General features: G+C 35.7%; 1 protein-coding gene across 4 annotated transcripts in view; it reads right to left on the bottom strand.

The window, feature by feature from the left end:
• FGF7 (fibroblast growth factor 7) overlaps window positions 1–8,445 on the bottom strand; it is a 29,718-nt gene extending 21,273 nt beyond the window's left edge. The window contains exons 1-2 of one of the 4 annotated variants that reach the window (XM_056500208.1): window positions 8,123–8,445; window positions 7,023–7,217 (exon numbers count right to left, since the gene is read on the bottom strand). In XM_056500208.1, coding sequence (XP_056356183.1) covers window positions 7,023–7,217; window positions 8,123–8,162 — 235 coding nt within the window. In that variant the 5' untranslated portion in view covers window positions 8,163–8,445. Of the gene's footprint in view, window positions 1–7,022; window positions 7,607–8,122 lie in introns of those variants that run through there. The other 3 variants (XM_056500204.1, XM_056500207.1, XM_056500206.1) reach the window with 3 other exon arrangements.
• Between the last annotated feature and the right edge of the window lie 7,403 nt (window positions 8,446–15,848).

Raw genomic sequence — 15,848 nt, 5'->3', positions numbered from 1 at the left:
TCCTGTTGAAGTCGCTGTGGTTATTAATGCCATAGAATGGTCATGTTTGCTGTTTTCATTTATAGTTTTGAGTTGATCTGTCTGTACTCTGACTGGGCTTAATTTTGAAAAACAGGATGCAGAAGGAAGATTTCAGTGTTTTGAACAGAGTATCTTTCATAACTTCATCCTGGTTTTTTTCTTTGTTTTAAAAGCAAAATAATAGAGCCTATTGATTTCATTGGTATTTTTATTGCTTCTTTGGTGTGTTTTCATGAAATTATGGGCCACATCTTGAATATGCACTTCTAACTTTTCAACGCCAATTGTTACAAAGACTTTTTTTCATTTGTGTAAATGATGTCATGTGTTATGAAAGTTTTAAAGTGTGACAATTCAGTGCTATGATTGTTGACCTCTATTATGTTACTGCCATAAAAATTTTCACTATTAACTTTTTTTTAATAATGTTTCTAAATTGCATACACCAGAAGGCTAACTTGATTCTTCTTTCATATCCAGAATTAAAAATAATGTCAAAGGTCAAACAAGACAATTGAAATGCAGTTGCCAAATATAGTCATAGGCAGTCAATTATGCAATGAAAGCAGTGTGCCACCCATGAAGGGTAACAGCCTACATTTGCATAGACTTAATCTGTTTTGATGAGAAATGTGTTCCAAAATATACTGCTAGTTGATAGGTCTTGTAGTGTGGAACAGTGTAATTATATGGTTTAGGATGTCTTGGTCTTCCTAGGCTTTAAGGAAGATAGAGAGGAAAGCCAACTGTTTTGTATTCCAGGATCCTAGAAATCTGAAACAATCACTTTCAGATACTCAAACAGTACAGAAAGTTGGAAGCTGTGAAGGGGAATATCTGGGTTTAGGCTTTGTTTTACAAGACTGACTGTATAAGGAATTGAATTTGATACCAAATTCTATTTGCCTGTATGGAAATTGCTTCTTTAAGATTCATTTGAGCTCTGTGTTTTTCTGTCTAGCTACTGACTTCAGGACTTCTAGTTAATTTTCTATTAGTCAATTAATGTTCTATTACCAGATTATTTAGTATTTGTAATATTAACACACAATTCTTTTGTGGTTTGGAAGTTTTTTCACTAATACTTTTTAAAGCTCTTTAAAGAGAGGTGAGTAATTCTTTTTCATAGAGGCACAAAGAGGTTGAAGAATTTTCCCAAAATCTGTAAGCAAATTGCTTAGAAGTTTGGATTAGCCTCAGGTCTCTTGAGTCTCAGGTCAGGGCCACATTTTCTTCATGATGGAGCAATAATATACTTAATGATACAACACTGAATTTTTTGAAGATTCAGAAATTGTAAACAATGTGGGGGGGAAAGCTGTGGGGGAAAAGGAGCTGCAATTTATCTTTATATATATCCTGTAACTACTTCTGCAATTGGCTGCTAAATTTGATTGATCATTCTAAAAAAATGCATTATTTCTCATTTCTGATAAATTTCAGTATTGAGAGATTCAGAAAAACTGCCAAGTCACAGCTGAACTACGAGAGTGTATCAAGGTTGAAGGAATCAGTACCATGTGTGTAGACTCAGATTTTTTCACTGCTCAGACTGATGTTAGCTCAGTTTTGAAGCTCCCCCATGCAGGCGTAGCCCTGCTGGTGTATGTTAACTTGTGGAGCTGCTGCCTGGGCCTGAGCCCAGAGGTTTGAGTTTTCCCCCACAGAGCTTAAGCAATCATTTTTGTTCATGAGAATGAGAAGAAAGTGAGTGTAAACTGCTACTGTCTGGCTTTACACATATTTTTCAGCTGGCAAATGCCTTAGAATAGACAAGGTGATGAAGATTCAGGAGGTGAATTGAGAAGTTGTAAACAGTTTTAATTGTGTTTGTGGCACCCCTCTTATACCGCATCAGTTGAGCAGTGATCTGGATGTTGATATGTGAGACTGAAGAATCTTGCTGCAGTTGTTCAGGGCTTCACACCCTGCTTTCTTCTCACCTCCCCAAAGGCTACACTCACCGAAAAAGTCAATAGAAGCTGTAAGACAGGTACAACTCAGCTGCTTCTGTTATCTGCAGCTTTGCTAAAACCTGTCTTCATCAGCAGTTGAGGGTGAAAACCTGAGATTTGTGGTAAGGTGTAGGCTGAGGGACAGGAATAGATCTCTCTGCCGGCTGACACTTGAGGGTACCCCCAGTGCACCATAAAGAACTGCAGAGGCATCAGGGGAATCTGATATATTAGGTTTGATTAATTACTGGGAGAGATTAATTGATTAATTGTGGGAGAGAATGCCATCCTTGCTGCTGTGGGCTAGGTTTTGAGAGGATATGCATATATTTCCATTTGAATTAGATCTTTCTGTTATAATTGAAAAGATTAGCAGAGTACTAATGAGAAGCAAAACTACTTTCGTATTAGTGAGGGTTTGTCCTCTTCTGGCACCAAAGTGTTGGTTGAACCAACAACCTCTTGAAAAACCAAGAATACAGTTGCAGAGACAGACTTTGTCTGTCTAGAACACACATAATCCTTAACTTAATCTAGTCCATCAATACCTGCCTTGAAATACCTGATTTTTCAGAAGCTGAATCTTCTTGACTCTCTATGTAATATGTATTTAAGCAACAGAAATAAAATTATACATATATTATACTTTATACAGCATATAGATGTTTGTTTTATGCTAAGAAGCATATATAAAATGCTAGTGGAAGTAATTCTGATTTCTAAACAAGTTGGAATATTTAAACACTAAGATGTGTATAAAGTGTATTTTTGTATTTGAGCAAAACTGAGTTGAAATTCATTTAATATTGCTGAAAACGTGTTAGATTTTGGTCAAAATATAAGTAGTTTTCCAAGATAAAATGGTAATCAAGATTTCAACCATTTTATGTCAAGATCTCACTAAACTACTTTCTCTAATTTTTTTTTTTTTTTTTTTTTTTTTTTTTTTTTTTTTTTTGGCTTTACTCACTGAAAAAAAGAGGAAATAGGCACTTTCTGGATTTAGAGCGCACATGGAATATGATAGGATCAGACATCTTAGGATTCAGGTTCCGGGAAGGCTTTTCTGGTAACTAAGAGACCCTTTGAAGTCTTTAAAATGAGATTCCAAAGGCAACAGAGCATGGAAAGTCCTAAAGCATCATCCAGTCATAGTTAAAAATCCTCTTGGATAGAGTCAAAACAACCTCTGATTTTTGCTGCCTTTTTTCTGAACAAAATTAAGTAAATCAGGCAAAATTCTGAAACACAAACTGAAATGAAGGAAGGAGTAAACAGTGATAAGGAGTGATTTTTTTTTTTTCTATCAAAGATTAGGAGCTAGCAAATCACCTTGTTATCTCCAAGATTTGTTCAGTCAGTCCCACGTTTTACCATCATGAATTCAAAAAGTGTGTTTTGTGTGCCCACTTAGATTCTTTTCCTTGAACAAGATGCAGAATTTATTTTTTTGCTAAAAAGGTTCAGGATTTGGCAAGTTATGGTAAGTTTTTGTCAAAGAGAAATTTTTTTATGAATAATGACAGATTTTTCTGGGTGACCTAACCTCTTGGATGCTGCCTAATTCTTGCTTTAGTTTTTCAGTGGGTGACTCTCAGTTCTCACTCTGTCATTTAGTTTTCAGATTGAAAGCAAGGCTGTCAGGTGCAAAGTGATTTCCCCTGCTTAGAGGAGATCACTGTCCTCTGATTTGATTAGTTCACTCTTGAGTTATCACCTTTATATCCACCAGAAGGCTCTACTGCTTACTGAAATGTGCACAGAACCATATTCTTTGGGTACCTAACAAGGTCAGCAGTGTTGTAAACAGGATTTGGCAATTTGCTTGCACTAGGACAGCCCACACATTTTTCTTTAACTAAGCAATTAAATTCTAATGTTTTTTGAAGCAATTGAATGATAAATACAGATTATTTACGATTGGTTAGTGAGGATTTGGTTCAGCATTAAGTTATGTCATGAAATTTGAATCCACACACATTTAATACAGCGACTGTTAACTAAAAACCTGAGAAATTTTGAAACTTTCACTATTTGTGCTGTTACTTTCATAGTATGTGCATGTATATATATTTTTTTTTTATAATTGAGAAGTTTGAGATACAAAGACCCTAATTCTTCAACATCTTGGCATTCTTATAGTCCCAGTTGTTAAGAGAACCTCTATGAATTTTGGCACTTGCCCAAGCTGTGATGAAGTTATCTTTCTACAGACATTTCTCAATGTGAAGATTGTTCTTCACAATATTCATGCTTCACACCTCATGGGCTGAAAAGAAATAGTTGATTTTATCGACAAAACTGTCAGGGCAGCTTCCTTTATGAAGCTAAGTTATTTTAGGTAAAAATATGGGTTTTTTTCTTATTTTATTTCAGTAACGCAGGTTAGTGAATTCAAGAGGGAAAAGAATTTATTTTATTTATTATGTAAGTGGAAAATTAGGATAAAATGAGAAGAAACCTCTTGGAGCAACACTTTTCATGTCCATTGATTAGTTTGACTGCAGCAGTTCTGGCATTCCATCCTAAGAAACAGATTTGATTTACCTTTTACTATCTTTCAGGACTGGAAATCATGGAACAGGAATGTTTGAACACACACATAAATACATCCTTTTCATCTGTATGGTTTTAAAAATATGCTTTTCAGAGAACCTGGATAAAAATAGCCTGTTTAAACTTCTAATGGTTTTTTGGTTTTTGGGTTTGTTTTTTTTTTTCCTTAGGGAAGGTGTACTAGTCCAGGTGGGCATTATTTTTTCTGGGTTTTTTGTTTGTTTTGCTTTTTGTCCCCTCATATAATATTATTTTCTTTATGGTTATTGATTTTTAGTAGAGAGCCATAAGGACATCTTCAGAAAGGCTATTTACACCTTTTGGTGAACAAAGGGTGTGACAAAAAGTGTTCCTATAATAGTGCTACAATACTAATTTCTTTAGTTTCTCAGAAAATCTAGATTATCAGTGCTTGCATTTTTCTAGTCCTCTTTGTCTATATTTGCCTATTCTGCTGGTCCAACAAAAATATTTGGGAGTTATTCCTTAGGATACAATAGATAAATTAGAGTATTAGACTTAAGATGGTAGAAACTTCCTACATACTTCAGCCAATTTAAAGATGGTTCATCACAGTTCACATCAGTTACCAGATAACCATTACAAATTCATTTTGTTTTTCTCCTCATACTCATTGCATTTACCAGAAAAAAGATTGGGGTTGTTGTTTTTTTTTCCCCCTCTGCAATATAAATGTAAGGGTTTGGTGACTCAAGTTTGCCTTTCTGTAATTTGTGATAGTTATCATCACTAAATTATCATGAAGTGTTCAGACAACTGCAAGAGACTACATCATTGGCATAAGAGCACCATGTGGTGTTCTCTAATGGGCTCACTACAGAATGTTTAAAGGTGTCATTAATGTGCTTAAGCAAATGGGATCCTTCAGAGAACTGAGAGCCTCTGCTTGGATTTGAAATAATGCTAAATTGCTAACAAAGTTTTACTTGAGCATCATGGAACTAAGAAAGCAACTCTGTATAATTAATTACTCAGCTCTAGATGCTGTAATAATATGTTTGTAAGTAATAACAACAAAAAAAAATTGGGTGCTGTGAATATTCACTTATCTGCATTAATTCAGAAGAATTAGTTTCAACAGTCAGTAACATTTTTTCACTTCAAAACTAGTCCTGTGGACCTCTATTGTAGCAATGCCCTCCTGAAACTCAAAGGGAGTCTTCTTGAATATGGACCAAATAATTTAGTTGGCTGCTGGCCATGTGTTGTCTTTCAGAGGAATATGGTTATTCACTATGTAATAGTGTAGGAAGAAAGGAGACATATGGAAACAAATTTTAAAAGAAACAGTAACATTAGTCAATGCAGTTTTAGCCACACAAGTTGCCAAGCACTTAATGTAGTCATGAAATAAAGAAATAAATGATGAAGCCCACAATGCCAAAGTGCTGCTCTGATAGAAAACAAGCACTCAGCTTCAGCTGAAGCCTCAAACACACTAACAGTTCTTGAAGTTTGATTTATGGATTCTTTGGCTGCTGCTGTTATAAAAAGCACGCTATTATAATACAACAAATTAAAACTTTTTTTACACAGTATTCTTGGAAATATATTTGTTCTTTTATTTGTCTCTAAACACTAGACCAGCATGTCCCTGGCCCCTTTTCATTGTAATTTTGTTTTGAAATGTGCAGTATACTCCTATGTATTTTCCTGTTGCATCTTAATAAAGTAGTCTTTTCAAGGAGATGTCATGTTTCTCTAAATAAGCAATACATTTGTAACAACACAAAAGACAAAGTGGCAAAAATAGTGACTGTAAAAATTGATGTCTTCAAATATAAATCAAAGATTATATGGGTATTTGTGTGGAAAATACATGTTAGTACAACAATTCTTTTTCCAGTTCAGAATTTGTATTTGATACAGAACTTCATAAAATATTGTATGTCCATTCTCTCTAGATGAGTCATGGTTTTGGAAGAAAGGGGGGGGAGAATAATTTTTCAGTATCATGATCATTGTAATAATGAACTGCAGAAACTATAATGGATTTTGTCCCTGGCTTGGCAAACTATCTAAAAGATTTTGCAAGAGAGTTTACATAATTCTTTCCATTGAACTTTCTAGTATTGCTGTGTTTTAATTGTTAACTCAAACACACTAAACTTTTAGGTAGTTTGTGCACTATATAAAGGTGGTTTAATATTTCAGGACTATTTTATGAGGAGAGTTGGTGGTTGTATATTTTCGTACATACAAGCTTAGTTCACTTGTTAGAATAGGCTCTCTGTTTGATAATAGTTCCCAGCTGTAACTAATACATTAGCAGATCTACAATGTAGTATTTAAAATGACGCATTTCAAAATCAATAGCAAATGTCCTGCCGTACGATTAATTGGAAAACTTGTTTTACACAATGGTCAGTACACAGCACAAAACTCTTTTGGAATTATGGTAAATCGAGGAATAGGAAAAAATGATCTGTAAATTTCTAAAAACTTAGGAAAAGCAAAAATATTACTTACTGTAGTTGTTGTTTGCTTCTCTTGTCCCTTTCACTTTGCCTCGCTTATCAATCCTCATATACCACTGAGTTCGACAGAAAAGTCTTCTCACTCTTACATCCCCCCCTTCCATATAATCATAGCTTCTGGTGTGTCTCTCAGGGCTGGAACAGTTCACATTTGTAGCCATTTGCTCTGGAGTCATGTCATTGCAAGCTAAAGATATAGTGCCCATTAGAAAGATAATGTAAAAGTATGATCTGTAGAGCAAAATTGGCAGGATCCATGTCAGTATCCATTTGTGCATTATAGTGCAGTGTTCTGGGTGTTCATGAACAACATAATGAAAATTAAATCTCAAGTAGACTGTTGCTCTTAGGTCACCGACCTGCCTTCTGTCTTTACGAGTTACAGATTCATTTAAGTGAGATTGCTCCCTCTTCTAGAATTCTGATCGTTATTCCTTAATAGTTAATGGCGAAATAGAAGAGCTTCTTAAAATATCTCTTCAGTCAGAATATCCTTTAAAGACACAAGTTATAAAAACCTTTGTTGTTGTGACCTTCTTTACTACTTGAATTTGCTGCTTGCACTGAAAGTAAAAGATCTGTGAGAAAAGGTGCATGTGTAAGTCGTTATACTCAATTGTTACAAATGTGCAAGGATACATTATGCTAATGAAAAGTACTACACAGAAATGCATGACATGCTGAGCTCATTTTTAAAAATATACTAATGCATATATGATAGATATATCTCATACAAGTTTTTACATAACCAGACATTTACATTGATTGTAAACACAGTTCTCTCTTCAGTTTTAATTCCTTTCTAAAACCTCCTATTGATTTATTTCAACTCTCATGCATGATAAAATTCTCCTGATTACTTCATGCCTATATATTTACTATTAGCACAATCTATCATATAACTTTTCTCTAATTCAGGTTTCAAAACAGACCTCATGGTTTTAGCCCTGTGCTTTTATTCCTATCCTTTTCAGATTATTAGTAGAAATAGTTTTCTTAATTCTTTTTATTAGCATCTAGCATACAGAAATAACGATAAGTTATTAGCTGTTAGAAACTGTTGAATGATCATGTAAAGGACAGATAACTTACTTGTTCCTGTTGATAAGAGCTGGATACCCAAGTACTCCATTTCTCTTGTCTCCTTTTTGCAACATGAGACACTCTACTGTAGCTGCAAACTTTCTCAGCTCAGAAAGACTCCACCAGAATTATAATTGTTTCCATAAATCAACAGGCTGGAGAGATGGTGTGTATGTGCTTATGCGTGCGCGTGCATGTGTGTGTTGAGCCTGTTCAGTCCTTTTCGATAAATACCTTTGCTGACCTCACTTGGAAGCAATTAGAATTTAACCAGTCAGCTGTCAGTTGAATGCACGAACAAAAGTAAAAGGAGACTTGCATTGTATCGTGTCCAATGGTCATCAGAGGGAGCTATGTACATGGTTTATGCTTTAAATCTCCAAGAATCTTCTTTCTAAAAACGTATATTTTGTGCTGCAGGGATAGAATTGCTTCACATGCTAGTTAGTGTTTCTGTGCTCTGGTTTGGGTCAGTATTTTTCTGTCCTTAAAAAATTCCTCCTCTCTTTTGTACTCACATGCTTATCTCTGTGCTTTCAAATCTCTTCTGCAGTTTGGTGGATTCGTAGTCTGCTTAGTGCCTCTCTGACGGATATGTGAAACGTGGATCTGTTACATACTGTGGAGAAGAGTGTGCTGTAGCCATTAGAGATCATGAGGTGTATTTTTATATCAAGGATTTGAAAAGAAGGACCACTGCACTAAGGTTTTATTTGATCAGCCACTAGGTGAACAGGAGAACATATATTTGGATATTTCCAAGTCTAACATTCAAACACAACCTTTATCAGTTTGAAGGAAAAATTGCTACTAGGGAACAGCTTTTCTTAGCATATACAGTTATTTCTGGAAACTTATAAAGGGAGGATGAAAACTGGCAGCAATGTAAGAAAACCCCTAATACTGCACACTGAGCAATGGGCTTAAAATCTCGAGAATCAAAATAAGGGGTGAATACACCTGGTTTTCTGCTTTTGTGTATCTGTTTTCCTCTCTGGCACCAGCCTGCCCATGTTCCATTTCACCCCTGAATTCTGTTGGGTTTCTTGTGAGTGCATTTGCAAAACACACTGAAGCAAAGTTTTCAATAGCTCTTTATCCTGTTTAACTGCCCCACGGTTGATGTGAGTACACCTCAGTCCCTTTAGTAAGTAATATCAATGAGGAAAGTTTGGAATTAATCCAGTTATTAAGAATAGTTTACTTATGTTTAATAGTTTATGCTTGATAATATAGTGCAGTTTATCATTCCATGTTTTTATCTCATCCCTATTCCCTTCCTCTCTCTTCAATGGGATAGCAGTTACTTGTTAAAAATGAAGTGTAGAGGCAGTTAAAAATCCTGGGTAGTATGTATGTGCCACCTTGTGGTAAGGAGGGCATAAGTAAGCAGGGTGTTTCACTGGACTGATCCAAAATTAACACAAAGGTGCACCAGGCAAGCTTTTAGCGCTCAGCCTTTCCTATCCACAAGAGAATGAGTAATTTCCTTAATTAACATCAACAGCCTCCTTGTCAGCACTCACATGGATCAATCACCTTTGTCATTTGCTTTGCTCTCCTTTTGAACCATTTTCACATGTCCAAAGTTGATAGATTTTTCTTGTTGTTATCTCTCTTTCAGCATATTGGGCTGTTTTCTGTGTTCTGTGGATCAGCCTAATTTTTCTACTTTAGCAAAAGACTGAGTATATGCACCTTTGAGATATGAAAGATGTGCTGCTGAGGGCTTTCAAAGGCTGCATACCTGCAGCTGATACACAAAGTGGCTGTCATTAGTTAACTCTTGAAAACTGTGATCACAGCTATCTCCAGTTTGATTTTTGTCTTGTCAACCCATGGCCATCATTCTGACAAGAAGTGGGGACTGAAGTGACTTATCCCAGTTGTGGCTTTTGCAGTACATTTGCTGGGTTTATATCAGGATGTTCTCTGACCCATTCCACAGCCTGAATTCAGAATGATAGCAATGAAAAAAATCTGTGGTATTCAAAAGGCTTATCTCTTGTGTATTATAAAGAAAGCAATCAAGGATAGAAGATAATCTGTATTTTACTCAGCAAAGTAGGATGCAAGTAGAAATGTTTTTGTAAATATTCTGGGTCTTTTATGTCCAATAACCTGCACTTTTAGATCCATACCGTTTTTAATTTTTCTTTTTCTTTGCTAAGTTATTGTTTCTGACAGTTAGTACCAGGAGAAAAAATACATACCTGAGGTTTCAGTTCCAGAAAGCTGGAGCTACTCATGGTCCAGGCATAGGCATGTATTTCTCTTGGCTCTGGAAAAATAAATAATTTGCTGTGAATTTTCTTAAGTGGTGCCTCACTTCAGATCTCTGTAAACTTTTTTAGTTAAGAATAAATGAAAAGTGGCTGAGGTAAAGGCATTAGCTCTAATTTTAGTTGGTGAACAATGCAGTTACTCCTTAATTATTGCTGCTAGCATTCATAGCCTCATATTTTGCAATTATAGAATAATATTTTTCCACTGTGCTTTAGCTGCGGTTTTCCTTAATTACACATTTTAATGTCTTGCTATAGAACAAGTCCAACTCTGTATTTTTTAATAAAGAGGGCAGGATGCCATCTCGCTGTGCATGTATATATCAGGCTTCTCTGCATGCATCTCCAAGCCTATGAATGTCCCAATATGCAGGTGATAAATCAAGCATAACTAATATCTCTCTCAAATTGAACTGGATTAGGTTTAGAGAAGATTTCACTTGACTGACACTTGGTACTCTGTTTAACAAAGTGCATGCCCAGGTCTTTGCATTACAATCCCAAGCAAATCTTTAATAATATATAGAAATTCTCCACCTGTGATTTTCTTTTTCTTTGGTGATCAGATTTAAGGACCACAGGAAACATAGAAATGTGCAAAATGCACATGCTGTAAAGCTATCCTTTAATACTTAATGCATGCATTCATGTCTCCTTCCTGTTGATAAGACTTTTCCACAGCATTGTTGCATTGTTACATGCTGAAAAGGAAAGTGGAAATGAATTGCAAGCACTTTGCTTCTGATTGTAAAGATTGTGCATAGGTCTCCAGTTAAAAGAGAGTTTAGTTAAGTTTATTCCCTTTTTCCTTACATGAGAAATTACTTTTTGTCCTTTCATATGAAAACATGACCATAAGGACCTATGCTTTCCTCATCTCCAGGCTGGCCTGCTGCAAATTTACTGCCCAGCTGTGGCATTGGGTCATGAGTGTGCCTTTTAAAAAACCTCAGTTTTGTCGATTTTACCCTTAGGGCAATACATCCCTGCTAAGAAGCATCATTCTCTTCCTCCTTGTTCCTTGATCTATTTCAAATTTTCTTTAGAACATCTTCCAGAACTTCCAGAGTTTAAGATAGCAGGAAGATAAAAATCTCTGTATCAGATTTTAAACCAAAGATCTTGGATTGTAATGCCCTGCAGCAATAGCTAAAATGGAATTGGAAGGTCCCAGGGAAAAAATAACATAGATGTGAAGGTGCTAAATATTATTGCAGTTAAATCCTTATCCACAGTTTCCAGATCTCAGAAATCATGATCAGATCAAGGCTAACTGTTATTACATGTGAAAGATACAAGAAAAGTGCTACAGTTTGAGCAAATCTTTGGTCAACACTGCAGTATCTGAGAAACACTGCGTGGAAAATAAACTCATATAATAAGGGAGTAAAGACAAGAGATACAAGGAATATTGCACTTCAGTTTGGATTTATCTTTTCAGGTTATAAGGCTCAAATTAAAAACTAGAACTATGTCCTTTGTCTCCCTGACTATAAGAATGTCTTTTTGGTTTTGGTAACTGGTATGGGTTATTAAAATCATATTGAAAAGACAACAGCATTTTTTTTTCCTAGCAGTTTTCAAAACAGATCTCTTCAACATCATTCCTTTTTCTGTTTCCTCCTATTCATGCAGATCATATTGAGCTGATTTAAATCTACAAGAAAAATTGAATGGGATGCAGTAGATACTTGGAAAAAAACCCAATCCTTCAAACTATCAAATAGTTTGACTACTACATAACTAATTCCTTTTCTTTTAATTAGTTACAGCAGATGTGTTTTATGTAGTTTATTTTAGGGAAAACAAAGGCAGGGAATACCTTAACTCAGTCAATAGTAAACTTAAAGGTAAATCCATCCAGGCTTTTTTCACTTGAACAATGGAGTATCATGATACTGACTTTTGAAGGAGATAGAATAAAATCAGAATGCAATGGCAACCAGATGAATCCTTCCTTTCTGAATGAAATGGTTATGCTAGATCTTCTTGTTATTCATAGCTTAATAACCCTCAACTTCAGGGGATTCTGCTTCTGATGACATCAGGACACTCAGGCTATGTTTATCATAACCTCAGATGTTAATGCAGAATTGTAACAGTACATTTTTGGTGGAGATACGAAAAATAGAGAACTGGTATGAGGAAATACTGAGGAGACCCATTTGGTTCATCTCACTTATTACCAGAGGTCTCTCTTCTTTTTCTAAAGTGATCCATACATTTGTAGTAAAATTTTTATTTTACCAAAATACTTAACCATGCAGTGATTTCTTCTGCCTGACTTAAAATAAATTATTTTTACAAAATAAAAAACTTGTATCATCTTTTTATATACACAGATGGTTGGATAAGAACCAGCTTTAAGACCTGGATTTGTGGAATCTGTAGCTTAGAGTCACCTTCTACAGCTGTCTCAAATTACGTAGAGGTGTGATACATCCAATATCTACTGGCCCTGTTGCATACTATAAGTGTCAAAATGTGATTGATTTTTAAAAACCTGGGCTCCCATATATACACACCATACACTGAAACATTCTTAAGGTGAAATAAATTAATTCTTAATGTGAAATATTGATTCATTCTTAATTCTTAATGTGAAATAAAATACTCAAAAGGCACAAATTCTAGCTATCCATCTCATGCATTTAGTCAGGGGAAAAAATCGTGAGGAGAACAATAATGATAAATCTTAGTCTGTATCATAGTACATACACAACCAAACCAGTGTTTATCAAAGTAAGCTCTTGGCATCTCTATATAATTCAGTGAGTCCAGGATTTCAACCAAGGTTTAATGTAAATTCCTTTTTTATGGCTCTCTATTATTTACGAGCGTGTTAAGGTTCAAGATTTAACTAGACATTTTTTCAGTGGCTTTCTCTGTACTAAGGCAGTAAAGCAGGTTGGTTCAATCCATGCAACAAATACAAAATAACAAAAGGTGGGATTGTATATGGCAGAAATGCTACTGGATTACTACTGTGTATTTATTATTTTATTTTGGGAAACAAAAATAAGACCTTCCCTGCAGTAAGACCTTTCCTAATTGTCAGCTAGTTATGTGGGCTATTGTTACATGTGTTCTAAAAGTAAAATAACCTATGAGGTAACTGCCCTATTTTCCTGCAAAGCTGTGGTCCTTGTAGAGTTCAAAATTCACTAGTTGACTCAGAGCCATTCTCTGTAATGACGGCTTTATTTATTACCCATCTGTCAGAGACAGGGACACCACTTTGTCCCAAAAATGTAAGGTTTTCCAGCTGTTTGCCATTTGAATGGTAGATAAGAATTTGCTAAACTGAGGGAATCTAATAAAAGGGTGTCGCTCCTAGGGAATTTGTGTTAGTAGTTGGCTTACAGAGTGAACTCCACCACATTTCCTCACTTTTTCCATTCTCTCACTTAGTGATAATGAAGTCCATGATATCCTACTAAATCCTATGTAAATTCCAGCCAGAATAGTCATTTCATAATCTGTTAAGGGTGTGAAAGAAGGATGTGGAGTGCTAGGATCTGAGTGCAGTTCAGCATATCAAGTGCAGGGTTAGAATGAGCATGTCAGCATCATTCCTGAGGCATCTGGTGTGGTCATGGACTGGTGAGCCACTTTTCCTAATTATTAAAAGAAGAAAAAGAAAGTGTCAAAATACCTATGCATTCAAAGGGCAAATTGAGGCTATGTCAAAACTGTATTTTCTTTCAGAGCTCCCTCGAGAGAGTTAGGCAAGAAGGGATGCTATTGATTTCAAACTGGCTGTAATTTAAAGATGCCTAGACTGGGGGTTACCAGACAGTGCATTTAGTTTATTTGCAATATGAACCATCCTGCTCCTCTGTACATATAATTCTGTAGATTGCAGGAGTGATCCCTTCTTTCTGGGGATAGCTGTGCTTCCAAGAGTTGAAATGCCTGCCAGTGCAACTATTGCTCTGTTAGATGGTTATTTGCCTGGCTTGTGGCACCATCAAAGATTGAATTTTGTCAGTGACTGTTGAGAGTCAGGCGTTGAAACAGATTGTTATCAGACTGGATGTTGTTCTGATCTGCCTCCCTACTCCTGCTTTACTTTGCTTGTCATAACTATCACATTACTAAAATAATTTCTACCCTTTTAACAGTAATGCCAGTTGCTAGTTTTTCACTCCTTTGACAAAGGCTGTCTATTGAAACCAAAGTATTCTCCACAAACCTAAATATTACTGCTCTGTGAAGCTGGAATGTGGAACTTTTGGGGGATGATAGTGACAAAGAGCAGGGTAAAGAGCTTGGACTAAAGAATCACTTTATTCCTTCCTCCCCTATAAACAGGAGGAAAACTTGATTCTCTGTTAGGAATTTGTCTAGTGTAAGGGCAAATTCCCTTTATCAGCCTTTTATGATATTGGATTGAGTGCAGCATCTGTCTAGTTTGTGTACCTCTTGTATCTCTGTTATCTCTGCCGTGCTTGACAGTGGGTTATTGCAACACAGACCTTTTCTGGAGTAGAAAGCTTTATTGACATAACTTTGAGAAAACTTTTTTCACACTGACTATGTGTATTGGCTCCAGTGCTGAAGTCACTGTGCTAAACTCCACCATGCTGAGGTACAGAGTGTGGTAGTCCCTTGACACTGCAATCAACTGAACAAGTTTTTGTGGGTTTTTTAATCCAGTTGACTGAAAGCCCCAGAATAAGAAGATATAAATATAAAGGGAAGTTACTGAAAAGCTATTTTTTAAAGAATTTTGACAGGCAGTTTTTTGCTAGTTAACCACATTTCAATAAAATTCCTCTCTGAAGATCACGCCATTGTTTGTTTGTTTGTTTCATAGCATTGTTAGACACGAACAATAAGTTGGCAGTGCCTGGTATGAATTCTTGGTCTCTAAAGACTGGTGAATGGTTTATCAAATTGAACATGTGTTCTATAATCTTGAATTACAGATTAGTTTTTTTCCTCAAGTAAGTCTGCTGTGCCCTTCGTCATTATTCCTAATGGTGGCTAACACTTTTTATATCTTTTCTTGATGAGAAACCTGTGGAGGAAAAGACAGCTCTCTCAAAGTGTCCTGAAATTTAGGGGCCTGTTGCAATTCTGACTCTTTTCTGAGGATTGTGAGGTTTTATTAATAATCCTAAATACCAACATGATTTTGATAGCCATTACTTCAAAAGCAAAAAGAAGGTATCTTTTATAGGAGTCTCACATACAGATGTGGAAAAAAAAAAGTGGTAATGCAAAAAAAGATCAGTGTACATGCACAAGTTGAAGTAAGGCTTCATGAAAAATATTAATTCTGGTGTTTCCAAAATTCAGTGTTTAACTTTATGATCTTATTTTTCTTCTGATATTGGAGTAATTGCTAGTTTACACAGTTGCTGGTTTACACCGTTAGCACCAGCATCTCAAATGTAGCAGGGGATGTTTCAAAGAAGAAAACTTTTTTCCAATACCAAGTCTTT

Source organism: Oenanthe melanoleuca, chromosome 10, assembly GCF_029582105.1.
Source record: "Oenanthe melanoleuca isolate GR-GAL-2019-014 chromosome 10, OMel1.0, whole genome shotgun sequence".
Classification (NCBI taxonomy): domain Eukaryota; kingdom Metazoa; phylum Chordata; class Aves; order Passeriformes; family Muscicapidae; genus Oenanthe; species Oenanthe melanoleuca.
The sequence above is the reverse complement of the archived record's forward strand: the minus strand, read 5'-3'. Positions and strand labels throughout refer to the sequence as shown.